Raw genomic sequence first — 27,674 nt, 5'->3', positions numbered from 1 at the left:
CATAAACCTGTAGAATAAAACAGTTTTAAAATGAAATAAATAATAGTATAACATAATCCGCTGGGAAGCTCTTTTTCTAAAACTATATTTAAGCGGTCAGAAACTCTGCAAGAGCCCCAGGTGCCGATTTCTTTTAGTGGAGTTGCAGAGAAGAACTCGGAAGATTAGAATCAAAATGTGCTGCTGATGTTGCTAAACTTTCCCAGTTGCATCTTAGTCACCCTGAGTCTCTGGGCTGAAAGTTGGGCCCAGTCACAAAAAGGCAGCCTCTGGTACACTGCGCCCAGTTTTTTGTTTTCTGCCAAATGTTACGTATGCGTCACCAAATCAGAAAGTATTTGTTTCATGGGTATAAAGTACTGGATCGCAAGCGCCGAGGGTACTGATATTATTCTTCAAGAAACAGGGCTCTTAAACACAAAATTGTCTGAGTTAATTGTGGATGTCTGCTTTTCTTGGATTTTTATTTTTTTGCAATAATGGTATTTCCCCCCTTTTTCTGTTTCTCTGCAGTCCTTGCAACAATAGCCTTTGCTTTCCTCCTGCTCCCAATGTGCCAGTATTTAACACGACCTTGTTCACCTCAAAACAAGTAAGAAGGAAGTTTGCTCATCTTCTGTGTCGTTAAGAGATCCTGTTGGACTGATAGTGAAATAGCTTAGCAATGAATTCGGCAGGGGCTTTTCATGCATGCAGAGAAGGTACCACATGCAATCTTTTCTTGGACCAGACAAGAAAACTAAAGTTCCTTTTCCCTGGCCATCTGGGGCAGTGCTGATAATACTGAAACACAAGAGGTCCTTGATGCTTTCTGAGCTTGGTGGTTTTCTTGCAGATGTTTCATTACTCAAACTAGGTAGCATCTACTTGATGTTAACTGGGATCATCCTAGACAAAAGAGACCAAAACACCTCCCCACCAGCAATCAATACCCAGATGAGCATAGATTGACACCCAGGTTAACATCAGGCCAACAATCAAGAAGTACACAATACTCTAATCAAGAAACTGCGAAATAACAGTAACAGTCCAACCAAGCTGCTAGAATATAAATTGAGAACAAACTTCACACTTTACTATCACTGATGATGTTATCCAGTTTGGGTAACAAGAAAACAACCAAGCTCAGAGAGCACCAAGGACCCTTCATTTCAGCCCTGAGCTATAAATATTCTCCTGTATCAATACTGAAACAAACATCTGTCTGTCTGTCAATAATGCTGGTCCAATCCCACAACATTGTTCTATAAAAACATCTTTATATAACAGTTTTACAATATGACAGCGTAAGTAAAAACGGTTAACTACTCAAATAAAAAATGGCTAGACATCAAAGGCCTATTTAAAGGAGAAGGAGCTTCCTGGAGTCCAGGGGAAAGAGATGAACATGCCTGGGGGACATACTCGTGGGGCCACAATCCAAAAGCCCATCTTCTGTCCACCCCACCTCCCTTTCACAAGTAGACCCTTCTCCTTTGTGATGAGGCATCTTCTGTGGGTTGCCATGCCTTTAGGGAGAGAATAACAGCTACAGTTCTACACCATCATTTAGCATTGGCTTTTCAATTTGGGCAGGGACATGGAAAAAATGCCCCAGTATACATGATCGATTGGATCCATGCTCTCCTCTGAAATGGTGCTCTTTGTGAATAGAAAAGAAAGAAAGAAATAGAAACAATAAATAATAATTTTAAAAATAGAAAAAGCCAGCTGGGTGATCTTAGGCCAGTCACATTCTCCACCTAACCCACAACCCGCTGTGGAGAAAATAGGAAGAGGATAGAATTTAGATCCGTTCGCTGCTTTGGGTTATTTATAAAGATAATGAAAATGAGATAGCATCCTGAAATGGGAGATGCATGACAGATTCTCTGGCCCTGCTTATAAAGCTACAAATATTCTCTTAAGAGAAAAAGGCTCATGGCATCTTTGAAACGCCCCTGTCTGTTGGGAGCACACGGAGCCAGGCCCCTTTCATAGAAATGGCCACTAGGAGCTCTTGAGCATGCTCTCCTAATCGGCACAGCTAATAGGCGCAACCCTTATTCACTCAGGACTTGTAAAGTTAGCAATAACAATAGCACTTAGAACTTCTATATTATTTATAGTGCTTTACAGCAGGGGTCCCCAAGCCCTGGGCTGCGGCCCACCTGAGCGTTTCAGAACTGGGCCACAGAAGTGTTGGGCAAGTGTGCGTGCATCCCCACTCACACGCACACTCCTTTTGCATGAACAGGTATGCGTGCCTTCTGCTCACGCAAATGGAACTGTGTGCACATGCTTGCCCACCACATATGTGGATCCATCTCCTCCCCCCCCCCACCCCCACCAGTCCACAAAGCTGAAAAGCTTGGGGAACTTTGCTTTACAGCACTCTCTAAGCAATTTACAGTCAGCATATTACCCCTAACAATCTGGGTCCTTATTTTACCGACCTCGGAGGGATACAAAGCTGAGTCAACCTTGAGCCAGTCAGGATTGAACTCCTGGCTATGGACAGAGTCAGCCTGCAATGTTGCATTCTATCCACTGCACCATCAGGGCTCCTAAAGTTACCAGGCTGTGCAAGTCAGTTCTGTATAGGTATTTTTGCACAATAATTCTTTCATTGCTTACATACGGGGTGGGGAACTATGGTCCTTTTATGACTTGTGGACCAACTCCCAGTATTCCCAGAATGACTCGTGAACTTCAACTTGTGGACTTCAATTCCCATGCTGGCTAATGAATTCTGGGAGTTGAAGTCCACAAGTCATAAAGAGGCCATCGTTCCCCACCTCTGTCTTATAACGTAGCCAATTGTGTAGTGTGTGCAATACTGCGGGAATTGATACCCAGTTAATGCTAATTGGGCTAAAATTATTCTGTTTTTTATCTTGATCTTAGCAGCCAACTATGTATATCTGTCATTTTATGCTTTTTAAAGTAATGCATAATTAATTTTTAAATTTGGTTACATATCTACAGTAAGTAAGTCATATGGATTTGCAATAAACTGTACAGAGGCTTTCAGAGCTTAGAATTTAAATTTATTTATAGCTCTTAGTTACCTTATTTCTATTTTATTGTAGTAATACATAGATTTTAGATTCATAGTTATTCACTTGAACTTTGTGATTACATTACTCACATTATAAATTGTATTCTCATAGATATTTTATGGCAAATATATTTTGTTACTAACATCTAGCTCTGTGGGTACAACATCAATTTTGTGATTAATTTTGTTTTGTTTATTTTATATCTGGTTGAAAACAAACAATTCAAGAGAAGTGTAGTAGAAAGGAGCATTTAAGTTTAAGTTTCCAAATTAGTTAGTAATTTTAATAGTGAGTTTGGTTTTTTTAATTGTACTTTACTTTAGAATGTAGGTATGGCACCATTATGAGCCACTGTGGTGCAGTGGTTAGAGTGCAGTACTGCAGGCTACTTCTGTTGACTGCTGGCTGCCTGCAATTTGGCAGTTCAAATCTCACCAGGCTCAAGGTTGACTCAGCCTTCCGTCCTTCTGAGGTGGGTAAATTTAGGACCCACATTGTTGGCAATAGGCTGACTCTGTAAATTGCTTAGAAAGGGTTGTAAAGCACTGTGAAGCAGTACATAAGTCTAAGTGCTATTACTATTATACAATCATATTTATTACACCTTCTGAAAGGCAGAAAAATAATGGCTGATTCAAAAAGAGCTTTTGTGGTTCCCTTTTAGTGCTTTTTGGAGGACTGATTTTTCTACGGGACACTTTTCTTATGCTCTGGTGCCCTTGGAGTCCATAGAAATGAGAGTTGGAGATGTTTTCTCTCCTTTTGTTGAGAGGATCTTAAACTTGTGGCCATATTTTCCAGGATTTCCTTTGGATGCTGTGGGCGTTTCACTGCTGCAGAGCTGCTCTCTTTCTCACTCTCTGTGATGCTCGTCCTTATCTGGGTCTTAACTGGGCACTGGCTTCTCATGGATGGTAAGTGCAGGAGATGCAAATTAGAAGGGTCAGACCTTCCTGGATTTCCTCTCACCTTTCTCGTGGAATGGAGTATTTTATACGGCATTTGTTCCTGGATTGGAATAAAAGTCCTTGGGTTCAGAGAACTTCAGAATCCTTGCACAGACTTGCCTTCACTTGTTTTGTTTGCTTGTTCTCCATTAGGTTTGATGGGCCACCTAGATCAGCATTTTTCAACCTCAGCAAGTTTAAGGTATGTGGACTTTAATTCCCAGCTTTCCCCAGACGTTGCTTGGCTGGGGAATTCTGGGCGGGTGTTGAAGTCCACATACCTTAAAGTTGCAGAGGTTGAGAAACGCTGATCTAGAGATATGCAGGGGCTTTGAATCTAACCTGTTTCAAACTTGAAATGGCCCAATTCAGCTCTTTCAAGCAAGAAACGGGCTGCTTGCCTCATTCTGAAAGTATTTCAAAGACAGGCCTGTTTCAAGTCTGAGGCATGCTATTCTGAACTCAAAACACTTGCAGACTTTTTAAAAAAGATATTTTTAATCTGAAACACTTCTAATATTGATTAAGGGTACAGCCCCTGGATTACTAAATGCAGAGGGGCAGCAAAGGTCAGAGTGCAGAAAATGCCCTTCTAGCTCAGGCAGGCAAAAGTTGCTGTGTTTTGCAGTACAGGAGCTTCATTCTTCACTTTTAAAATAGAAACATGAAACATGCCTACATTTTCAATGCAGGAAAAGCCATGGCTCGGCTTTCAGAAGTCTGTACTTCTCTACTATCCCAAGCATTTGGTGACTTTGTGTTCCAAATAGGGATTTTTAGTTACTGTAGTTCTGACTTGAACTTGGGTACAAGCGGTATCCTGGTGATTTCCAGTGACCAGAATCACCTATAGTGAGTTTACTTTCTCTCCTCTGGGCCCAGCATGAGGAACAAGTGGGCACCATGGAAAGACAGTTCTTCATAGTTCAACTGCCGTATTTCAGCTAATAAAATTTTAGCTAGTAAATATTTTAGCTAGTAAAATTGTTTTTATAGCAAATAGTTTGGATTTGGAAGGGCTTGTGGTATAACATCCTGACCAAATAAGCCTATTGCATAGCATGCTTCGGTATTCCTTGGGGGGCTGGTTCTTTGTCAATTCTTCAGCCTGGTTCTTTCTTCAGAGAATGAAGAATTTTGGGCATTGAGAGCTACCCACTTTTTTCCTGTGCAAATACTTCTGTTTTATTGTTCCTCATCTAATATTTGCATTTGTGATGAAGCCTGTAGGGCCTGTACATACTTGATACCACAAGGACTGGGTGTGAGTAGAAAGCTGCTCTCAGCACTTTCAGTGAAGCATCATCTTTAAATAAACAACTCTACTATTGTAGAGTGATAGAACATAAGGGTTGGTGGGACCTTCAAGATCATTTAGTTCAAATGGCTGCCCAAGCAGTAACTCGCTCTTACAGCATTGCCAGTAGATGGCCGGCTAGCCTTTGTTGAAAGGGCTGCAGCAAAAGAACGTCCATCAGCTCTCAAGGCAGTCCCTTCCATTGTTAAGCAACTCTTAAGGTTGGGATGCTCAAATGAAACCCCTCCCACCTGCAGTTTAAACCCATTGCTTCTTGTCTTGCATTCTGGATAACTCTGAATACTTCTTCTGCACTTTGTTTGTGGCAGCTTTTCAGAGACTTGAAGATAGTGATTGTTTTTTCTTCTCCAGACACTGCCCGCCAGTGTCTCCAAACGTTTTCCATCCATTTTGTTTTGTATGCCTTTTGTTTTCCAAAAACAGTTGAGTTTGTCATTGTCCTTCTCAAAATCCAATCATCTTGTTTTAATGACCTCATAATCCCTTGCGGGGTAGAGTCTGGGCAACTGAATGGAGCTGAGTGTTTACTGCCCGGATGCTCTTCCTGTCGCCAGTGCAGAGTTATATCCAGCAGATATATTCCCTCCTCTGTTACACATGTAGTTTTTCATACAAGAATTTGGGGGTCCTCATTTGTCCCTGTTGAAATTCATCTGGCTTGCATTTGCCCAGTGTTCCAACGTACTGTTCTCTGAGATACTTTCCATCTTTCTATTGCTCCATTGATACAGGTAGTCCTTGACTTAGAGCTGTTCACTTAGTGTCCGAAGATACAATAGCACTGAAAAAAGTGACATGACCGATTTTCACACGACCATTGCAGCATCCCCGTGGTCATGTGATCTAAATTCAGAGGGTTGGTAACTGACTCATACTATGACGCTTACAGCTTCCCGGGGTCACGTGATCCCCTTTTGCGACCTTCTGACAAGAAAAGTCAACAGGGAAGCCAGATTCACTTACCAACCGTGTTACTAACTTAACAACTGCAGATTCCCTTAACAACTGGGACATAAAGGTCTCAAAACAGGACAAAACTCACTTAACAACAGTCTCGCTTAGCAGTGGAAATTTTGGGCTCAGTTGTGGTCATAAGTCAAGGACTACCTGTAGTCATGAAACGTCTTCAAATGACAAAACAAGAAAGACCAGCTGCCTCCTGAAAAAGCACCTTTGGGACTACCTGCAGTCATGTGTTCTAACCTCTTGTCTAGGTCATTGGTAAATAAGCCCATGAAGTAGACCAGGCCAGGAAATCAACGCCACAGGAAGACTAAAATTACTTTTACTGAGAATGGCTATAAAAGTATAGACACAAACATTTTGCAAGTCTGTGCCATAAACCTGATCCATCCTGTTCTAGTTCAGCAAATTAGGAAAGTATTTACCTGAGCTGCTTCCAAATGTTACCCCATTGCTTACTCCAGGACGTTAGCCTGGAGTTGCCAGTGCTGCTCCCCTCTTCCCAGCTTGACATGGACCCACTGATGTGTACTTGCCTGAGATATGATTATTTGGCCAACCCTGCTCTGCCTTCTGATAGGCCAGGCCAGCCTACATTTCCCATCTTCTCTGCTGGAGTCACACGGGCTGAAGGCTTTCCAAAAATTAAAACAGGTTGAGCGTGCTGCATTCCTGGGTCAGCTCAACTGGTGACTATCAGAAAAGGAGATCAGGTTGGTTTGGCAGGATTTACTCTTTGTAAACCCCTGCTGGCTTTTGCCAAGCGATGCATTCTTCTCTCAGTGCACACAAGCCAACTGCTTAGTCATCGGTTCCAGAGTTTTGGCCAGGATTCACATCAACCTGCATGGCGCTTTGCTCTCCGTTCTCCTCCCTCCTTTTTTGAAAGTGGGGCAGCTTCCGCCTTCTCCAAATTTCTGACACTCTATCTTCCATGGTTCCTCAGCTGCACCAGAAAGTCCTCCAAGACGACACCCCCAAGTCCCTTTGTGCCTCTTGGATGATCTGATTTTGGAGCCCTGAACCCATTTGCAGCAATCGGGACCTCATCATCTCTTTACTGCCTTTTCCTTATCATTCCCTCCTTTTGTCCACCATCCTACTTAGAGCCCTTTGAGTGCAATTCCCCCAGAGGAGAAGCCAGGAGCCAAGTAGGAATTGGGCCCTCTCCCCATTTTAGCAGCCGCCCACCCCTTCCTCCTCCTGGTTTTACCACCCCTAGAGCCAAAAGGGGCTTTTATTGCTTTCGGCTTCCCTTGTGAGCTCTGCTGCTTTGGCCCTTCAGGGGTTCCGACTTCCTGCATTAGCTGCTGTCTGACAGGCTTCCTTTTGACCCTTTGGTCAAAAGCTCCTTGGGCATCTTGGGTGGATTCCTGAGCTGCTTTTTCCTCATTGGTTGCCATCTTAGTTTTTGAGAAGTTCTCTTGCACTCCCTCCCTTTATCAGAGAAATTTTGTCCGCAGGATTCTGCCTAGCATTTCTCTAAAGTTGTTGGTCTCCTGAAATCTAATGTGGGTGTGTGGCTGTGCTCCATTTTCTCACTCTGTAATATCTTGAACCCCAAGATGGTGTCTTTTCTGCCCAGATTTCCACTGTTTTTTCCTCTTCTTCCAACCCTTCCTTTTGATTAGGATCAGATTGAGGAGAAGCAATACCTTTGTCTTCTCTCTAGGCTTCTGGAAAACAAAAGTCAGCAAGGAGGAATTTAAAGGGTTTGCAATCATGCATGAGCTAGTTTTTGAGCAGATGTGCAAATAATTGAAATCTCCCTTAATTCTCCTCTCTCTCCCTCTCCTTCTGAAAGTTCTGTCTTTTGTCCATTATGCTTGTCTTTGTGGTTGCTAGCACATTGTCACAATTGTTTCGTCTCCCCTTCCTTTTATTTTCACCCCAATCCCTTTGAATAAGTTCTTATCTTTAAATTACTGGAACTTTGAATAGGTGTATTTCCTTCACAGTTAACGTTAATTTATTCTCTGCACATTGAAGGCGTTGTACAATGTTATAAACAAAAGATACATTTCTTGTAATTCTGGTGCCCATTGTTGGCACTTTAAAAATGATGTAGACAGATTTAAATAAACAGAGAGGATGAAGAATCAGCAGCATAGAAAGCAAGTTTTACAAGAAGAGGTGAAGTAATTGTCTGGGCTTAGTCTAGTGAGCAGAAGGCCAACACTTTATGGGACAAATTCTTGTAGTGTCCCATGAAGACCCAAGGATTTGTTGACTGGTTCTGAAAAAACATGAAGTACTTTCTGTGTCTCAAGGAGTCTTAACAGTGGGGCCATTTACACTTGGCCAATAAAGAATTCTATTCTATTCTATTCTATTCTATTCTATTCTATTCTATTCTATTCTATTCTATTCTATTCTATTCTATTCTATTCTATTCTATTCTATTCTATTCTATTCTATTCTATTCTATTCTATTCTATTCTGCCACTGCTGTCAGTTTTCAAGCAGAGACCGGATAGGGACCTCCTTAAGGTGCACAAGCCGCCTGATTTTGTGCATAAAGCTAAGATGGACTTCAGCATCCTGCCGTGCTTTATTCTGGTTTTTCTACTTGAAAGTGCTGAAATACAGTGGGGAGTGACTTGCTTGCAAAGATTATAGGTTTAAATGTTTGCCTTGCAAAGTAGCAGAACACAGAAAAAGAAGATTTGTGTGCGAGAACTGCTAACACTGACGGTGGGATTTAAAATTCATTTTGAAAGTGTTGAACCAGCAGCCTGTCTTATTCTTTGGGGATTCTGGAAGGCTGGTTCTTAATTGAAATATTTAAGGGTGTTTAAAACATCATCCAAAGCAGCACTCTTGACTGACTTGAGGAAACCCACTGTGACTTGATAAGTAATGAAAAAGTGTGTTTTCCACAAGCCCTTTACACAATGGGAAAGCTTCTGAAATCGACAGATTATTAAAATAAGGTTGCACGAAGGCGTGTAGGATGATCACATTTCTTGCCTGTTTGAGGCAAGGGCTTCTGTGCCTAGGGAGGCAGACTGCAGAGGCAGCAGGCTTGGGCCTCAGGAATGCACTTGGCTTGTCAGCAGTTAAATTTGTTTGTCTTGTCTAAACCATGTTTGATACAAGCCATGACAAGTCATATTTCCCCCCCCCCAAGATTAATGGTACCACCAAAGGGGGAACAGAATTAAAGCCTCTAGAAAATAAGCAGGGAACAACTGGTACCCAAAGCTTTCCAAAGTAGCTGCCAGGCAAGCTGGACATTAAAACACTACAAATGTTCTCCTGAGAAGGTCCTCTCCAGCTGCTTCCTCTTACAAAGTTGGGCTCCCTGGGAAGGAGATGACGCTTTTAAGAAGAGGTTGGAGAGCCATATAGAACAGGGGCATCCAAGCTTAGGAACTTTAAGACATGTGGACTTCAACTCCCAGAATTCCCAAGCCAGCCAGAGGAATTCTGGGAGTTGAAGTTCACAGGTTTTAAAGTTCCCAAGGTTGGACACCCATGATATCGGGCCTCCTGCTTTTGAGCAAGGGATTGGACTAGAAGACTTCCAAGGCCCCTTCCAACTCTGTAATTCTGTAATTCTCTTGCTTTAATTTGAAGTTTGTTTCCCATACTATATGCAAGTAGTGCTTGACTTAACGACTGTTCACTTAGTGACCATTCAAAATCACAGTGGACTTACGATCCCGATTCAAAGTTCCAACATCTCCTCCCCCAGGTGTGCTCACCTAACAGCGTTGTGGCACTTGGCAGCCTCCATGTATGTGACTGTGATTTGTGGTGGGTTGTTTTTTTTTTGTTTTTTTTTTTAAGAAACTGGCTTTTACTTCCGGTTTCCAGGTTTTTTCATCCCATAGCGAACAATGAGTTCAGTCAAGAACCACAACCATGCGTTCGTTTAATGACCGCTGCAAAAAAGGTCCAATTACGAGTTCAGTTATGGTAATAAATTGAGGACTACCTACCTGTGTCTCATGTTTCATACAGGAGCTGAAGGCATCAGAGTGAAGAGTTCCTTCTGCCAGGCTCTTTTCCCTGACCCTGGGGCCCCTGGGAGGGGGTTGATCCGGGAGAAGCTTCCTGCTCAAAGCCCGTCGGAAGCTTCGGGGTTTCCCTGCGCCTGGTTCAGCAACCATACCCCCTGGCATATTTCTGCCCTGGACCTTCTCCACTAAAGATTTTTCTTTTCACCAATGCCTCTTGTTCTACCTGATAATGCAGATCTGATTTCATTCCTTCTCTTCGTAGCTCTGGCCATGGGCCTCTGTGTGGCAATGATTGCCTTCGTCCGGCTGCCGAGCCTTAAGGTCTCCTGCCTGCTGCTATCAGGGCTATTAATTTATGATGTCTTTTGGGTGAGTTTTTGAATACATATCTGTATTTCTAGATATATGTATCTGTTACCACAAGCATAATATTCTTCCAGCTTTAGAATTTGACATCACAGCTACTTTTATTGGGTGTTATGGAATGCCTTTACAGGCATTATATTTCAGAATGCTTTGCATTTATCAACTGTCAAAATGCCTTTTCATTTATATAAAATGTATGTTCATTCCTCTCTCCCCCCCCCGCCCGCCCCCCTATACATTCTCCTGAGGCTCTCATGTTCACTTCAGCTAGGAAAAGTATAGAAGGATCTGCAATCTTCATTAGGGGAGCTAAATATACATCTTAATGTATACATCTTAATGCACTTCAGAGTTTGGGAAATTAAAAGCTGCTACACGATGTGCATCATAAACCAGGCTCATCATAAAAATCTAACATTTTAATTCTAAACATTTGCTCTTCTATTTATTTATTTATTTATTCTTTCCTTCCTTTGAGTTTGAAAGACCATATTAGGCATACCATATCAACAGCTGTGACTTCATGGAAAGCAAAGCTGCTGGAGTTTCTGGGATGGGAGCAGTCACACTTAAAAAAATCCCTTGACCAGCTTTTTGGTAGCCGCTACTTTTTTGTGCTTGCAGGCATTAAGAGACATTCCCATCAAGTCATTTTCCTTCTCTCTTTCCTAGATCTTAGAGCAGGGGTATCAAACTCAAAGCCCGGGAGCCAGAGCCGGCCCACAGGGTGCTTAGATCCAGCCCGCAGGACCACCCTGGAAACAGCAAAGGACCGGCCTGTGATGCCTCTGTGAGCGAAAACAGAGTTTGGGAATGCTCTGTTTTCACTGGCAGAGGGTTGCAGGAGGCCATTGCAGCTGAAAACGGAATTCGGGAGCCCGTTTTCACTGGCAAAGTGCTTGGCCACCACAGGCGTCCCCGACACGAGTGACATTGATGCTGGCCACACACACCCTTGCCCCCACCCCCAAGGTCAAGCACATCCCTGATTTGGTCCTCAATGAAATCAAGTTTGACACCCCTGCCTTAGAGGCAGAGCGGGTGGGCAGGCCTCACCTTCCAAATCTCCAGGCTGAAGCAACATCAGTGATGAATGCCCAAAGAGCACTGGGCAGATCTTCAAGAGGGATCTGTTGTTTGGGGTGAAACGCCTGGCACAGTCTCTAGTTTGCTGTTGAGTTTTGCAGAACTGCCTCGCTGTGCAGACCTGTCTTCTTGGAAGCTGGGCTGTTTATTCTTCAGAGTTCCTCAAAGGGTAGTTATAAGCTGGACAAGCCTCCCGCTTCCTTGTTCACTGCTGACTAGATATGTTCTTTTATTTAAGGAAGGGTTCCCAAGTCATAGATAGAGCTGAATGATGCAAGTGGACAAAGAGGTCACTGTTTAATTCGTCCACAGAACATTTCTATATATCTTTCCCACCAGCAACAAGACTGCTGAGGCTGGTCCCTGAGATCTGGTGGGTGCATCTGCCAGCCCCCATTTTGCTTCCCTGCTGCAGGTCCCAAGTTGGCTAGTGGGGAGTTCAAACTTGCTCTTTCTCCCCTCCAGGTCTTCTTCTCTGCCTACATCTTCAACAGCAACGTCATGGTGAAAGTGGCCACGCAGCCGGCAGACAACCCCCTGGATGTCTTATCTCGGAAGCTTCACCTGGGGCCCAGTGTTGGCCGAGACGTCCCCCGCTTGTCGCTGCCTGGCAAACTTGTCTTTCCAAGGTAGGATTGGGCTTCTTTGTTTCCTGTCCTGGGCTTCTCGACTTTGGGAACTTATTTTCAGGACATGATTGTCCTTACAAAAGAGAGACCCGTAGCCTTCCTGTTCATCAGCCTGGCTTCCCTGGCCAGTTTGTGGCCATTGCTGGCCAAGAGGGAAGGGCTGGTGCTGGGGGCCTTAACGCCACTTGCTCTTTTGCAGTTCTACAGGCAGCCATTTTTCCATGCTGGGGATCGGAGATATTGTGATGCCAGGCCTCCTGCTTTGCTTTGTTCTGCGTTACGACAACTACAAAAAACAAGCGAACGGAGATTCCTGTGGCACAACAGGACCCGGGAACATTTCTGGCCGGATGCAAAAGGTCTCCTATTTCCATTGCACTCTCATCGGATACTTTGTAGGTAAGAGGAAAGGACAGCTGGAAAAGGCTGTGACAACTGTGAAATGTGTGTGTGTTTTTGTGTATGTGTAGAGGTGTTCATCGGATCCCTCCACGGAAAGAATATGTTTCCCTCTTCAACATTCTTTGTAGTATTTTCCTGAATCTCTCCCTCTCACAAACTGTTCATTTGGGTTTGCCGTTGTTCATAATTTGGAGTGGTTTATGATTCTTTTCCAAGTACAAAACACAAAAAAAGGTAGGAAGTGCAAATTCTTAAAACTCTTATGTGTTGATAAAAGCTTAACTTACGCACATATAGGTTGTTCTCGACTTATACCCACAATTGGGTATGGGATATCGGTTGTTGAGAGAGTAATCATTAAATGAGATATCACATCACTGCTTCGCTTAACAATGCTGGCATTCTCGGTTGCTGTTGTTTAGCGATCTCAGGGGTCGTTAAGCAGATGGAGTTCCAGGTAAGGAACTCGAGGTGTGGGAGACCCTGGGCAGGACACAGAAGTTGGAAGTGCTGTGGACAGGTTTCTCCCCTCAGACTGAAGATCCTCCCTGCTAAAATCCAAGGAGGATTGTCAGCCCCTGAGCAGGGAGACACTTGCAGGTGGCCTGTGCTTCAAGGGCTTCTTCCACTCCTGAAGCACCCCGCCCTTCTCTCCTCTGGCACTGAAAATCGTCCTTGGTGAAATCCAAGCAAGATTTTCAGTGCTAATACGGATAGCCGACCTGCGCTGGCTTCCCAGGGTCTCCCCCACCCCTCTGAAGCACCCCATAGAAAGCCTTGACTTTCTGGGGAAATTGACAGGGAAGATTGCAGATGGCAATCAGGTGACTGCATGGTCATAAATGCCAATGGGTTGCCAAGTGCCCAGATTAAAATCACTTTTTTGGGGGTGGGCGGGGGGGGAGTTGGAACATTTTTTTCCAAGCACCCTTTCTGATGAGGCATTGTTAATCTGAACCTCATTAACATGACACCGTTGATGTAGAAATAGGGAGAAATGGGGGAACAGACCTATAAACCCGTATGTGTGTATGCATTTTTGTGCCTTTGAGTCAGTTTTTGGCTCCAGGGATTGCCAGGACAAGTCCCTGCCGGTTTCTTGGCAAGATTTGCAGAAGTGGTTTGTCACTGCTTCCTGCCCAGGGTGGAGAGAGAAGGTCAAAGGTCAGCCAGCTTATAGCCTGGTATCTTAAGCAATACGCCAGACTCATAAACACAATACATGCGGGGTGAATTTCTACATAGTTTCCAAATGGGACTTCTGGCAATTCAGATGCAGAAAGAGAGCGAGGTCTTCAGATCACTGTATAATTGGCAGAAAATGCCTTTGTTATTGTAAGAGCCTGAGGCTTGCCACTTCCTGCCAGGTTTCCCAATCATTTGATGGTAGGAAGCCAGCAGGAAATTGCCCAGCCTAATGGCTTCACTTAACAGCAGCATACGCAGGCTGCCTGGATTGCCATTGCTAAGCAAAGCGGTCACACCTATGACCGCCTTGCTTAGTGACGGCATTCCCGGGCCCGATTGCCATTATGGGTTGACTTAGAAGAGGATTTATGCTGAGCATTCCAAATAGAATAATTGAGTTCATGAGGTGTGGTAGCTTGAAGTTTTTTGTTTAGTTTTTTTTTTAAACACAGGTAGTCCTCGACTTACGACCACAATTGAGCCAAAATTTCTGTTGTTAAGTGAGACATTTGTTAAGTGAGTTTTGCCCCATTTTACGACCTTTCTTGCCAGAGTTGTTAAGTGAATCACTGCAATTGATAAGTTGGCTAACCCGGTTATTAAGTGAATCTGGCCTTCCCATTGACTTCCCTTGTTAGAAGGTTGCAAAAGGTGAGATGACGTGACCCTGGGACACAACAACAGTCATAAATATGAATCAGTTGCCAAGCATCTGAATTTTGGTCACATAATCATGGGGAAGCTGCAAAAATCATCACTGTGCAAAAAAGTCATAAGTCACGTTTTTCAGTGCCATTGTATCTTTGAACAGTCACTAAATGAACTGTTGTAAGTCAAGGATCACCTGCATAGCCCTAATTTTTAATTAGTTTTAAACATACACATATAGGCTAACTAGCTCATAGGATGACTAGCTGAGAAATGTAGTTTTAGAGCCATTATTAACTCTCGCAAGCTTTTTAATTTTTAATTGGCAGCAAAGCTGGCTGGGGAATTCTGGGAGTTGACATCCACAAATCTTAAAGTTGCCACGGTTGGAGATCTCTGGTTTGCAGATAATTCTGTTTGGAAATGGGTAGCAAAGCAGAGCCAGCAAAGACAAACCTCCTCTTCTGTCCCAGGCCTTCTGTGGATAGTAGATTTCTCCAGGGGTTGAATCTGCTGAGTAAGAATGAGCATCTTCTAGCAGTGAATTTTCTTGCCTCCTTTGCAGGGCTCTTGACAGCAACCGTGGCATCTCGCATCCACCGGGCAGCCCAGCCGGCTCTGCTGTACCTGGTGCCCTTCACCTTGCTGCCACTCCTCACAATGGCCTACTTAAAGGTAAGTGGGGCAGGACGAAGACCAGCTGAGTCTCAATTGCTTGAGACTGCCCACTGCCTGAAAACGTAACTCCTCAGCTAATGCAGGCAGGTTAAATATCTTTACTTCCTTCTTGAATCCTTTGTCAGGATGGCAGCAGCACTGCAGCCAGCAGGTGGCCCCCAATTGGTTGTTTACTGAACATTCAGATGGCCTTAGCCTAGCAGTTAAGCACGGTGTGGCGGAGTGAGCAGGAGTTCTTGCCCCAGCTCCTGCCCACCTAGCAGTACAAAAGCATGCAAGTGCGAGTAGCTAAGTAGGTACCACAACAATTGGACAGGGGAAACCTTTACCTGTTGTTGTTGTTTTTTAAAAAGCCTCTGGAAAGGGTGCTGTTGTAAAATGCCGGTTACACTATCGTCTGCTGGGTGCTTGGCAATTGGTCTATATTTACAACTGATTGCAGCATCCTGCAATGTTGTAGGGCTGCAATTTGTATTGTTTTTTTGCCCGTTTCCAGCAACGACAAAAAAAAAAGTCTATTCAGGAGAACAGATTTGAACGTACAGCTATATTTTTCTCCTAACAATTGCCATAAAAACAAACATATAATTGGGTCCGGACTTCATAGCTCACAATTCTGGTTGCAATTGTAAGAAGCACCTATAGAATACTAAAAGCCAATACAAGAAAATGCCATTAATTCAGAATAATTATAAGCTGCCTTTGAGGCCAGGCCATTCTGGACAAAATATACATAGGCAAAACATAATACAGCGAAGCCTCATTTTAACAGAGGGATGTCCGTTAAATTTAAACTGGTGTAAATCATTTGGTGACTACAGGATTGATGTTTTTATCTCATTTGTGTCAATGTATACAAATATATGATTGATGCAAATGATATAAAATATAACAGATGTAATTATGCACAGTGGACAGATTACATGGACTGACTGGCTTTGGAAATGGTGGATTGGAGATTAAAATGTTGTCCATCTGAACTCTTGTAAAGAGTGGGTGGCTGAAGAACTGATCTTTCCTGGGTGTTGTCCTGTGGCTAAACAAACTCCCTGGCTTAGCTACCATCCGCTCAGCAAATACTCAGAGTTACAATAGTGCTGGATAAGGAGACGTAACGATCTGTCCCTGAATAGCGTCCCCAGGGTCACATAATCATGATTTCAGTGCTTCAGACAAGCAGAGTCAATGGGGAAGCTGGCAGGAAGGTTCAGGTCACAAGCATGAGGCGTGCATGATTTGCTTAGTAGCTAGAACCAAGGTCTTAACGTTTGACAGAGTCCTGCAATTTTTCACTTTACAACCTTAGCAATGGGGTTGCTGTTCCCAATGACAATCATTAACCGGGGATTACCTGTAGTTCTTGCAACCAGAGGCATCCCTTTGCACACGGTAACTCTAAATGAAGCCGTAGGATTTCATCATGGAGCAATATGAACCACAGGGCCCAAAATATAAAGAAGGGCATCGAAAGGCAAAATATACTAAAGGTTGTTGTGAGGCCTCTGGGGCCATTTTCCTAGAATAAACCTGGTCTTTTTGGGATGGTGGTTGAGAATAAGCTGTTCCTGATGCCTCCCAGGGCAGCATGTTCTTTTTTCTACTCCGTCTGGAGCTAATGAGATGTTCTGCTAGGCTTGTTGGCTAAAACGGCCCTTTAGATAATTGGTCCCCAGCCATTTCCCTTCAGAGGTTCACACCAGCACTTTGCACGGGGCAGTGAAATGTATTGATTGCTTCTGCAATGGGCCCCTGCCAGGCTTTCTTCGGAGGAATTCTGTGAAAATACTTCATAGCAGACCAGGAATTCTAATTGCAGTAATCTGTATATTTGAACCCTTGGCAAGAAATTGAATGACTTTATAAAGAGATCAGGACTGGGGGAACTCACGGTCCTTTTTGACTAGGCTTCACCATGGTGTGCTTCTGAGCCATCTCTGAGGGGTTGGTGGAAGAGTTACTCATCTCATCGTGGTTGAGATGAGAGAAAATGGCCACCCCTCCCCTTTTCTCCCCTATGCTGCTGGCACGGCCCAAAGGCACCTTCCCTTGGGGTCCTGAGTGCCTTTCAGACTTCCTTTCTGATCACGCCCATCCTCTACTTCCTCTCATTCTTAGACGAGAGGGAATCTTTCTGGGTGTCCATAATGTTTTCCGTTTCTGAGGTGGCTCCTCTTGCCTTCCCTTTGACCGGAGAGTTTTGCTCTTTGGCTCACCTGGCCCAGGAGCCTTCCCCCTCTTGCCAGGAGCCCCTGATTCGGAAAGGAGTCCCATTAGGGAAGGCTCCAAGGTGTTGCTCTGCTCTTTTCTCCCTTCCTGGCCAGGTCCTTTCACAGGCAGGAGGGCAGTAGAGCTCCCTCTGCCTTGCAGAGCCTCCAATCCTGCATCCTTTGTTTCCTGTGAAGGGCAGGCATCCTTCTTAGCTCCAGCCATCGCATCACCCGGGCAGTCACGGGATCATGATCTGGGCACTTGGCAACCGGCTCACACTTACGTTGGTTGCAGCATCCCACAGTTACACGATCACCATGTGCAACTTTCCCTACTGGCTTCCCACAGGCAAAGTCAAGGGGAAAGTCACGTCCTTCTTTTTAAATCTCCCCCACCCAGCAGGATCCATCCCATGCCCCGCCCCACTTGCGCCACACCCGGCAGCAGCCCTGTCCCTGTCCCTACCAGCCAGCCAGCCAGCCTTCTTGCAAGCAAGCCGTCCCAGGCTGACAACTTCCTGTCAAGCTTCCCATTGACTTTGAGTGTTGGATGCTGGCAGGAAGTTGCGACGAGGTCCTCACTTAATAACCCACAGTACTTGCTTAAGAACAGCAGTGGGGACTGCTGGGTTGGTTGTTGCTAAGTGGTGAGGTCACCCTTCATGACTTCAATGCTTGGCGATGGAAATTCCAGTCCCACTTTCCGCCACTTACTTTCTGTAGCAGAAAAGGATATTTGTCAACGAGACTCTTGCATTGCGTCTCTGTAGGTGTGGCCCAGGAAAGCAGCCCATTTCTCTTGATGGGACAATCCAACCATTGCTTCTCTCCCTCTCAGTAAGGAGTCTCATACCTCACCCTCTGTTGTTGCCTCTTCCTCTGCAGAATCCTCTTATTCGGTCTTGGAAGTTTGTGGCAGCTGCTCTTTATTCCCTGCTTTCCTCAAAGCTTCTGGATGAGAAGGGAAATGTATTCAAAGAAAAAAATCAAGAAAGTCCAGTTGCCTTTTGGAGAAGTGCCTTTGGGACCCCCTGGAATGTCTTCTGACGTTCCAAGAGAATTAAGAGCTTTTCTTGAGAGCTTGGGCCATTGCGGCACCATCCTCCACTTTTGGTCCCCTCTTTTTTTTTTTTGTTTCTAGAAGCATTCTTGTAACTGTTGTCTAGCTGTAAGAATTTCCTGAGTCTGATTTAATGATCCCAAGATAACAGCTGGAAGTGGACACTTTGCCTCCAAGCAATCTGTTCCCAGCACAGGTGTATCTATCTCATGTCCACTACATGTGGCTTTTGGGGTTTTTTTGGAAGAGAACAGACACGGCTCCTGCTTTCCAGGTCCCAAGAGCAGCTCCTCACGTCATCTCAGGTGAACAGTAACCCTAAGACAAAGGTGCCACCTCCTTGATCTGCCAAAGTCCTTTTTGCTCGCTCAGTGAGCCTGGCTGCCTAGGGAGCCTCCCTTACATGCCTCAGGTAGGTCAGCAGCATGCCCTGCTCCAGTGGGCATTCAGCAGCGCAATGCAATCAAGAGCAGCCAAGACACCAGGTCAGCCACCTCTCCCTGTCCTCATTTCCCCTAGTCCTTTTCTCCGTCTTCAGCTGAACTCCCCTGCCAGACTTCGGCTTCTCTTCCTCTTTGTTTGCTCAGCAAGCTCACTTCTTTGGGAGCTGGCTTCTGAAGCTGCCTCAGCCAGTGAAAGCAGGGCTCCAACTACACACCCAGGGCAAGGAAACGGGAGCATCGGTCAGCAGCCAATCCCTCTGCTTGGTTCCTCCGCTCTTCCTCTTCGTTCTGCTTATTTGAATTCCCCGCTAGACTGCTGCTTGCTTGGGATTTACAGATAGCAAGAGCACTTAGACTCGCCACTTTCCAGCCCTCTCTAGTAGTTTACAGAGTCAGCCTCTTGCCCCCAACCATCTGGATCCTCATTTTACCGACCTTGGAAGGACAGAAAGCTGAGTCAACCTTGAGCCGGTCAGAATTGAACTGCTGGCAGCCGGCAGTCAGCAGAAGTAGCCTGCAGTGCTGCATTCTAACCACTGCACCACCACCAGATGATTTAACTCAGATTATTATAATTTAATTAAATTTATATGCTGCCCTTCTCGCTGATAAGGCGACCCTGGGCTGCTTACAAATAGTAAAAAGATAAAATATAGAAACAATTCAGATTACAATTCAACACTGTATAAAAACTATATAATTACTTCAGCATGATAGTATTCTTCAGGTTGGGTGACATCACTGAGAAGCCCCTGTCGCCATCATCGGGTACGTTTTCAGCAGGAGCAGGGTCTCCAATTAGGGTATGACATTATTCAGGAACGCGGCTGAGCACTCGTCTCTTGGGAGTCAGTGCTTCGAGTGGGGACAAGAAACAGGTGCGGGAGTGGGGGGTGGGGAGATGCCTGGGTTCAGCAGGAAAACAGCTTCAATGACAGTTTTCCAATGCTCATACAGTCCTCAATGTGTGACCATAACTGAGCCCACAGTTACATTCGTAAGTTGTGACTGTGGTTATGATCACGTATTTCGCCCAATTTTTACAATCTTCTTTGCAGCAGTTGTTAAGTGAACCCATTATTATGGCTCATTTTTTTTGCTGAGAAGTTTAAGTAAACGCCAATTTTTGGTAAAAAAAAGGCATAGCTTTAATGGTCACTAAGCAACTGGTCATAAGTTAGGGACTATCTGCAGCTGGCTTTTGATTTTGATAGGGAAATGCATTCATGGTGGAAAGGAGGTAATTGTTTTTCCTCTCTTAAACCAAATTTTCTTCAGGAAATCTTTCTAATGAAAGGACCTGATCTCTTTTTCGGCTCAAATCCAGGAAGCCCCTATTGGCCCTTCCAGAACATCTGCCCAACAACTTTAACATTCAATTCCCAATGCGTCTCTGAATGCCCAGTTACAGGGAGAACATCTAAATGACCCCACAAAAAAGGTGCCAGGCTTTGACCTACCATGTCAGCAATGGACAATCCTGAATAGGATTCGCACCTCGCTCTCTGTATAAATGGGGCAAAGCATCCTCCCCTCAGTGTGACTGCAGGGTCCCACATCAAACTGTAGATCCCATTGTGACCGGCTGTGAGCTGAGGGCCTATACCGGCCCAGTATCTGCTTTTTAAAACATATAAACAATGTTGCTCTTCGATGGTTGGATGGCACAGACACTGGTATTCGAACATAAATCTTTTTAGCATTTATTTTTTATTGGGTTCCATTAACCTAGGTGAAACGTTAATATATACATTGCTAATCCACGTATGATATGCTGCAGGCTAAATAACTAACTCCATCTCTTTCCCAGGGTGATCTGCGCCGCATGTGGTCGGAGCCATTCCATTCGAAGTCCAGCAGCTCACGGTTCTTGGAGGTATGATGGAGCGGACGGACAGCGGCCAAACTTCTGCCTGGTCCTTTTTTCACTCACAGCTTGCTTGCCGGTGCCTGAGGCTGGGCTGGTACTTAGGAGCATTGCCAGTTTGTGGAACTTGTACAGATGGACTTGCTATGTTTCCAGGAGGAGAGGGCAGAGCTGCCGGGCTTCCTCTCCAGCCTCCCTTCCTCCTTGTGACTGGAGACCCCCCTGCCCAGCTCCCTTCTCCTCCCGGCCCCCCTCCTGTTTACAACTCAGTGCCAGACCATCCGCTCTTCTTGAGGGGGGCAGGAGGAGGAGGAGGAGGAGGCAGCAGCCTAGTTCAGAAAACGGCACCACCGCTGAGTCATTGAGGAACTTGTCAACACTACAAGGAAAAATGGCCACAGCACTTGGAGTTTCCTGGAAAACCCCACCAGTACTTTGGATCCTGTTTTTCCATTGGACTCCAGTTTCGGAAAGAACTGAATTTCTTCTCTCACTGTACTCTTCCCCCCCCCTTCCATTTATTTTCTCCTGTGGTGTGAGGTGACCTATGACATCCGCAGACATTGATTGACTTCTCGCAGTTATTACACCAGATTAAAAACTTTGTTGTAACAAGTTACATTTCCACCCTGATATCATAATGCAGTGAATAAGAGCACCACAGACACACACACACACACACACACACACAGACAGACACACTCCTACACTCCTCCTCCTTTTATACATCCCTACAGACATATGCACATATAGCATTGTATATGTGTGTGAACCGACACAAAACACAGTCCGCCACCCACACTGCAAGGGTGAACTCTGCTAGGATCATGCTTTGTAGCTGAGAGGGGCTTGCTGTAATTTTGAGCATGTAGAGCAGTTGACAATGGCTTTCTTGTATATGGATCTGCAAACAGCCCGATGCCTCCCTGTTCCTCCCCACCAGTGAAGCTTCCAGTTTCGTTTTCTTTTAAAGGTGTAGTATGTTGTACTGAATGTCCTCCTGGATTTTAGGGGATTTTCTTTTGATTTGCAATCAATGTAGCAAACTTAGGGGAGGAAGAAAGACGAAGCCTTTTCCTTCCTGCCCCGTTTTGTTTGTGGGTTTGTTTTTTACAACTTGTCCATTACAGTTTTTAGTAGCTCTCTTCTTGACTTAATGCATGTATTATAGCAGCTGTTGTCTTCGTGTGTTCTGATCATAGTAATGTATGACTTGTAAATACATTTTTTCTATTTTCTATTTTTTGGTAATTTCTTTTGCATTGTTTCATTAGTGTGTTGTATTTCTCCCCATTACCCAGTGTTTAAAAGTGGGGGACCCCACCCTCTGCTGTTGTGATGGTCAACGTTTATGATGACTACTTTGTACCTGGGAGTCTCTTAAAAACAAGGACTTTTCTAAACAAATTGTCCAGGTTCTGTTGTGTTAACTGTGACAGATCATAATGATCCCTTTCTGATCAAAAGAAAAGTTTCTGGTTTTTGTGCCTGTAAAATCTCAAATCCCAGGAGGTGACAGGCCTTTCCTGGGCTTGCTTTGAAGAAGTTGGAGCTGAAATGGTTTATTGCCCTTCAGTCACACATGGACAGTCATCTCCTGCCTGGCATTCAACTCTCCCTCATCCCTCTGTTCCATGTTGCCTTCCTGTCCAATTGGAGAGCTTCCTGGAAGCATCTGGTTTAGGGGCCTGCTGGAGATGGTGTGGTGCACCTCACTCATCTGATCCAATGGACCTCCTCTCTATCTCCAGTTTAGGAGGCCCCTTGAGAAAGTGGCACAGGAATACAATTCTTAAATTAAAGGAACCCCACAGCTTCCCTCGAGAAGTTGTGGTCTCCATCCCTGGAGGTTTTTAAAGAACAGATTGGCCATTTGTCAATGGCCAATCTCCATTTGTCTGGAATGGAGAAGGGGGTAAAGGAGTCCAACCTTAGGAACTTTTAAGGCTTCTTATGGTCTTCAACTCCCAGAACTCCCCAGCCAGCATAGTCTTAAATTTCCAAGATTGGACACCCCGGGATAGGGCCTCCTGCTTGCACTGGAAGACCTCCAAAGTCCCTTCCAACTCCCTTGTTCTGTCTTCTGTGTGTGTATTTCATCTTTTCTCCGTCGTGGAGCTTGCAGGCCGCCCAACTTCCATCCAGGCCCCGACCACTCTAAGAGCTGCTTGACTTCTAAAGATGGCTGCTTCTCTTGCCTTTACATGCGGCCCAGGTCAAGTGGTCAGTCTGGAACATGTTGAATTTTTTGTTGTAAACAAATCCAGGACTTCTGTAATTTCCAGACAGGCTTTTGTACCGTGCATTGGAGACTCGGTTTCTCTTGGTTTAGTTGACCAATTGGAGCCGATCCTAAGAATTCCTGCACATTCCTCGCACTCGACTCATCAGGCCGACCTCTGCTGTATCTTGGTGTTTGCTTGCTTTAAACATGTTCTTCAGTCAGTTTTACTATTTGAAGAGCACAGGTCTTTGGAAAAGGAGCCACCTTGGAACAAACGTTTATTTTGCATTTGTTCAAGTCACCGGGCAGGAATTCACTTCCAAGTACAGATTTCATTTAGTAGCCGGTGTGCATTTGCATATGTGACAGCATTGAAGATGCTTGCAGGTTGCTTAGAGAGGCAAGATTTTTTTATGAAGGGGACTTCTCTGACTTCCGGTCCACTGATTTTGCATACTGGATCTTTGCATCCCCTACCCCCCCCCCTCAAAACTCTTGGTGGGTCTGGGCTTGAATTTTGAAAACCTTTGCTGAAATCCCCAGGTGATTTGCAGTTGAAAGTTCTTGTCACTTTCAATCATTTTTCAATTCTCAGATATCATTTTCTTGTTCTCAACGATGGTGATGTAATTCACTCATCTTAAAATCAGTTTTGGTGCTCCTAGGAGAATGTACCCATTTGCATGGAGAATTGACGTAAATTGCAGGTTATGAGAGAATGTGAGGAACTTTTTGAAGCCATGATAACCATTTGTCCAGCTCTAGAGGGCTGGGAATTGGCAGGCAGGAAGCACATCTGGCCACATGAGGCAGGACCCTGTTGAAGGGCCTGGAAGCAGCTGGGAAGCCTGCAATGATCAGGGTCTCGTGGGGTCAATCTGCCTTCCTCCTGGAGGGCCTTTCGACGTGCTGCGATGGGTTAAGAGTGACTGGGATTTTCACTGCGCAAGAAGCGCAGATGTGGTGTTTATTTGCTCTGCTCAGACCATGCCTTTCTATAAAATATTCCCAATGTACGCATATTTTTAAATCATACTTTTTAGAAGTCATATTTTTACAAGTCCGTTAAAAAGCAGCTCCAACGTGGATGCTATACTTGTACTATAATTAACATCCCAGCATCTTATAAAGTATATATTAATTTGTGCTTGTGGCTCTAATTTATTTAATGAGATGTGTCGAAATTATATGTCATTGAGGCACTGATTATCAGGGTCTGGTTTCTTCAAATCCATTTAAAAATGTTTTCATTTTTGATCCCTTAAAAGAGAAAAAAAGAGGGAGGCAAAATTATTATACAGGCAGTCGATGCTGGGTTGTGTTATATCAAATTACACATTTTACTTTCTATTTAAAACTCTTCTCGTTTTCTGCTTTGAATTGGCTCTGTGGGAGGAAAGAATGGCTCACTTCATGTTCTCCCACCGTGGCTGTAAAATGACTGGAAGCCGGTGGTGTTTTTGTTATTTAAATCCCCTAACTCTCTAGGCAAGACCCAGGCCTTTCTCTACCATAATTTTAGCAGGGACGTGAGTTTGAACGGAGGTCCAGAGTAGCTGAAGGCTGTTCTCGGGTGCAGAGTGGAGGCCCTTTTCCTAAGAGAGTTGCCCAAGTGCACGTGCAGATGCCAGCTGGGGTGGGCAGCGCTGGAGCCGGTGGAGATGGCTCTGCTAAGCCCTGCCAGTCGGAGACATCTTAGTGGCCAGAAACCTCAGTCAGAGTCTCCTCCTTCTCTGGATTGAGTCCCCATTTGTTGGCTCTTGCCCAGTCAGCTGCTCTGCCCAAACATTGCTTCAGATGCCGGCTCTGCCAGCCTCTCTGGAAGGATTCCAGGGTAGCTGGAGAGATGGCCACCAACAGGCCCAGAAGGTCTGACAAGATTACAGTCCCTGGTTTTTTATTCCCAGCACGAGTTAATCCCTCAAGGCAGCCAAGTTTGGTTGCATGGCTGGGCCTCCCAAAAACCAAGGACCGTTTACATTCAGCAGCTCTCCAAGTTTTGGTAATCCCAGCCTTGTGTGTTGCTGTCCAAGGCCTTGTTGTCTGGGCGCTGATGTACCTGGAACCGAGGAAGAAGCTGCCAGAGGAGCCCCAAGGAGGATCCTTGAAAAGCTTCTGAGGAGCAGCAGCAGCAGCAGAAGCACGTTTTGTTGACTTGCTTAAACATTTCGTTAAATATTTTCGATTCAGAAGCTCCTACTTTCTTTTCCTGCGGTGTAACTGTACAGGAGCCCTTAACTGAATTCAGGTTGCTAAGCAACGCAGTCATTAAGTCGTTAAATCATTATGGGACCAGACCCAATTTTATGACTATTTTTACCACAGTTAAGTCAATCACCGTGGTCGTTAAGTGAATAACATGACTGCTTAGCGAATCCAGCTTCCCCGATTGGCTGCTTGTCAGAAGCCGGCTGGAAAGGCCGCAAACGGACCGCAAGATGCCGCAAGCGTTATAATGTGAGCGCCCAAGTTGTGATCGTGTGACCGCAAAATTGATGTAAGAGTTGTAACTTCAAAGCAAGCCCCTTTTTCTGAGGCCATCATAACTGTGAATCATTGTTATTGTAAGGGAAGAGTGGTAAGTTGAGGGCTACCTGTAGCTTTATTGTGATGTTCTCAGGGTAGAAGGGCAGACACAGATACGCCAAGACAGACGGAGATCCTCAAACAGCCCAACATTGAGCTTCCTGGATTTGATAGAATCCCCTCCGCCTGCTGACATCTTCCACTTACGATGGGAGAGAAGTAGATCACATGCTTGTTATGTGATGTTATGTCTAGTTATCCATCCTGGAATGGTGCAACTTGAACTTTCTTTTTATCCCCATCTAAAAAGACCAATTTTACCTGCAATATCTTTATTATGTTTTAAATACTGTATTTTTCGGAGTATAAGACGCACCTTTTCCCCCCTAAAAGGGGGTGAAAATTTAGGTGCGTCTTATACACCGAATGTAGCCCCACCCACCCACTGGCCCCCACCCTTTGGCCTCTGCCTTGCAACAGTTACCTCCTTGCAAGCAAACAGCACGAAAAAACAGTTTCCTTTCAGCTTCAGCATAGTCTAATTAGCACAAGTTGATTGGATCGGCCTCCGGACTCTCAGCTGATTTGCCTTCAGCTGTTTTGCACAGGGCTCTGCTGCTTGCTGCAAAGAGGTAAATTGCTGTAGCAGATTTTTTTTCCCTTATGCTAATCAAGCTATGCTGAAAACGAAAATGAAAGTAAAGCAGGCTGTTTCCTGTTTGCTGCAACAAGGCAAAATTGCTCAGAGGCAGACACAGATTTCTTTTTCTTGTTTTCCTCACCAAAAATGGTAGGTGTGTCTTATACTCCGAAAAATATGGTAGTTATGATGTGAGTTGAATACTGCTTCAGTGGCAACCCTTTCCAAGAAAGATACAGCTTATACCGCTATCAAAAGTTAATGTTATTGCACGGAGGAAACACTCTACAACATGCACAGCTATAGCCATTTGCATTCAGAATCACCTTCTGGGTGGCCTTCCAGGGCAGCCCCAGATAGAGTCTATTTCAGTAATCCAACCAAGGGAGAAGCAAGGCATGATGACAGAGCAGCAAATCTCCTGGCGCAGAAAGGAGATGCAGTTGTGCAAGAACCCCCGTGGCTGCCGTTGCCACCTCCTCCGGGCAGAAGCCACGAGTCCAACTGGCGATTCTGGTTCACCAGTTCCAAATGTGTGCATAATCGAGGATGGAATCTCCCTGGACTCAGATATTCTTGGGATCCAAAGCAATTCCATCTTACTTCTGACTTCCGGTTTGTGACTTGATGCCAGTATAGCCAGCTGAATATTGGTCTACTGATACTGTGTCAAGAAATAACCTGACACGCTTCATACGGATGTTGTAGAGAAGGAGTCAAACATTGCAGCCACCTACAACTGAAGGGCTCCACTTCTCCCACTACCATTTGCTGGATTCAGCTTAGCAGGATAAACACTCTTAACAATCTTCCCGATTCCCAAATGCAGGAGACTGCCCAGACCAAGGCGGTGATTTAATCAAAGGCTGCTGAAAACTCAAGGAAGGACACAGGTCATCAAAAAGCATGGATATTGTTTCACAAATTTACTGAAAATCTATTTCTTCCAGAGTTACAGACCCACAACCTATTCAAGAACTTTCACTACGAATGAAGCATTAGAGACTGGTTGGTAATTCTCCAAATCAGACTGAGTGATGTCTAAGGAGAGCAGTTCCACTGATCGGAAAAGGCAGGGATCCAGCCCAAAAGAGTTGGTAGGATTGGTGTCCAAGACCTTGGCAGACTTCAACTCCCAGAATTCCCCAGCCAGACCAACAATTGCAGGCTCATCCCAGGTAACCTCACAAGTGGAAGCTTTCTTCACCTCAACTGGTGTCTCAGCAACTTAACTCTGAATGCCAGATGCTCAACAGATGTTCTTCAGAGCCCTCTGTCTCCTTTGGGGAGTGAGATGGACTGATCAATATTAATCAGGCTATGATAGCTGACTTGTCAATGCTCCCCAAATTCAGATTGTGCTGCCTCTGCTCCAAGGCCATGTGCAATCAGGCTCCCAAGAAGCCCATGATTATCATGGCGACCATAACATCTGGACTGAATCCAACCCTGGAGAAGGCGAACTGAAGCTGCCCA

The 27,674-nt window shown here is 44.9% G+C and overlaps 1 protein-coding gene across 5 annotated transcripts in view; it reads left to right on the top strand.

Annotated features, from left to right (window-relative positions):
* SPPL3 (signal peptide peptidase like 3) overlaps positions 1-22,215 on the top strand; it is an 85,408-nt gene extending 63,193 nt beyond the window's left edge. For all 5 annotated transcript variants that reach the window (XM_034438481.3, XM_087880611.1, XM_034438480.3 and 2 more), the window contains 7 exons: positions 514-592; positions 3,843-3,955; positions 10,497-10,603; positions 12,152-12,315; positions 12,515-12,714; positions 15,119-15,228; positions 20,752-22,215. In XM_034438481.3, the coding sequence (XP_034294372.1) occupies positions 514-592; positions 3,843-3,955; positions 10,497-10,603; positions 12,152-12,315; positions 12,515-12,714; positions 15,119-15,228; positions 20,752-20,823 (845 nt within the window). In that variant the 3' untranslated portion in view covers positions 20,824-22,215. The remainder of the gene's footprint in view (positions 1-513; positions 593-3,842; positions 3,956-10,496; positions 10,604-12,151; positions 12,316-12,514; positions 12,715-15,118; positions 15,229-20,751) is intronic.
* The last annotated feature ends 5,459 nt before the right edge of the window (positions 22,216-27,674 follow it).

Source organism: Pantherophis guttatus, chromosome 17, assembly GCF_059756535.1.
Source record: "Pantherophis guttatus breed Tessera chromosome 17, ASM5975653v1, whole genome shotgun sequence".
In the NCBI taxonomy this organism is placed as follows: domain Eukaryota; kingdom Metazoa; phylum Chordata; class Lepidosauria; order Squamata; family Colubridae; genus Pantherophis; species Pantherophis guttatus.
This window is presented reverse-complemented; position numbering and strand designations above follow the sequence as displayed.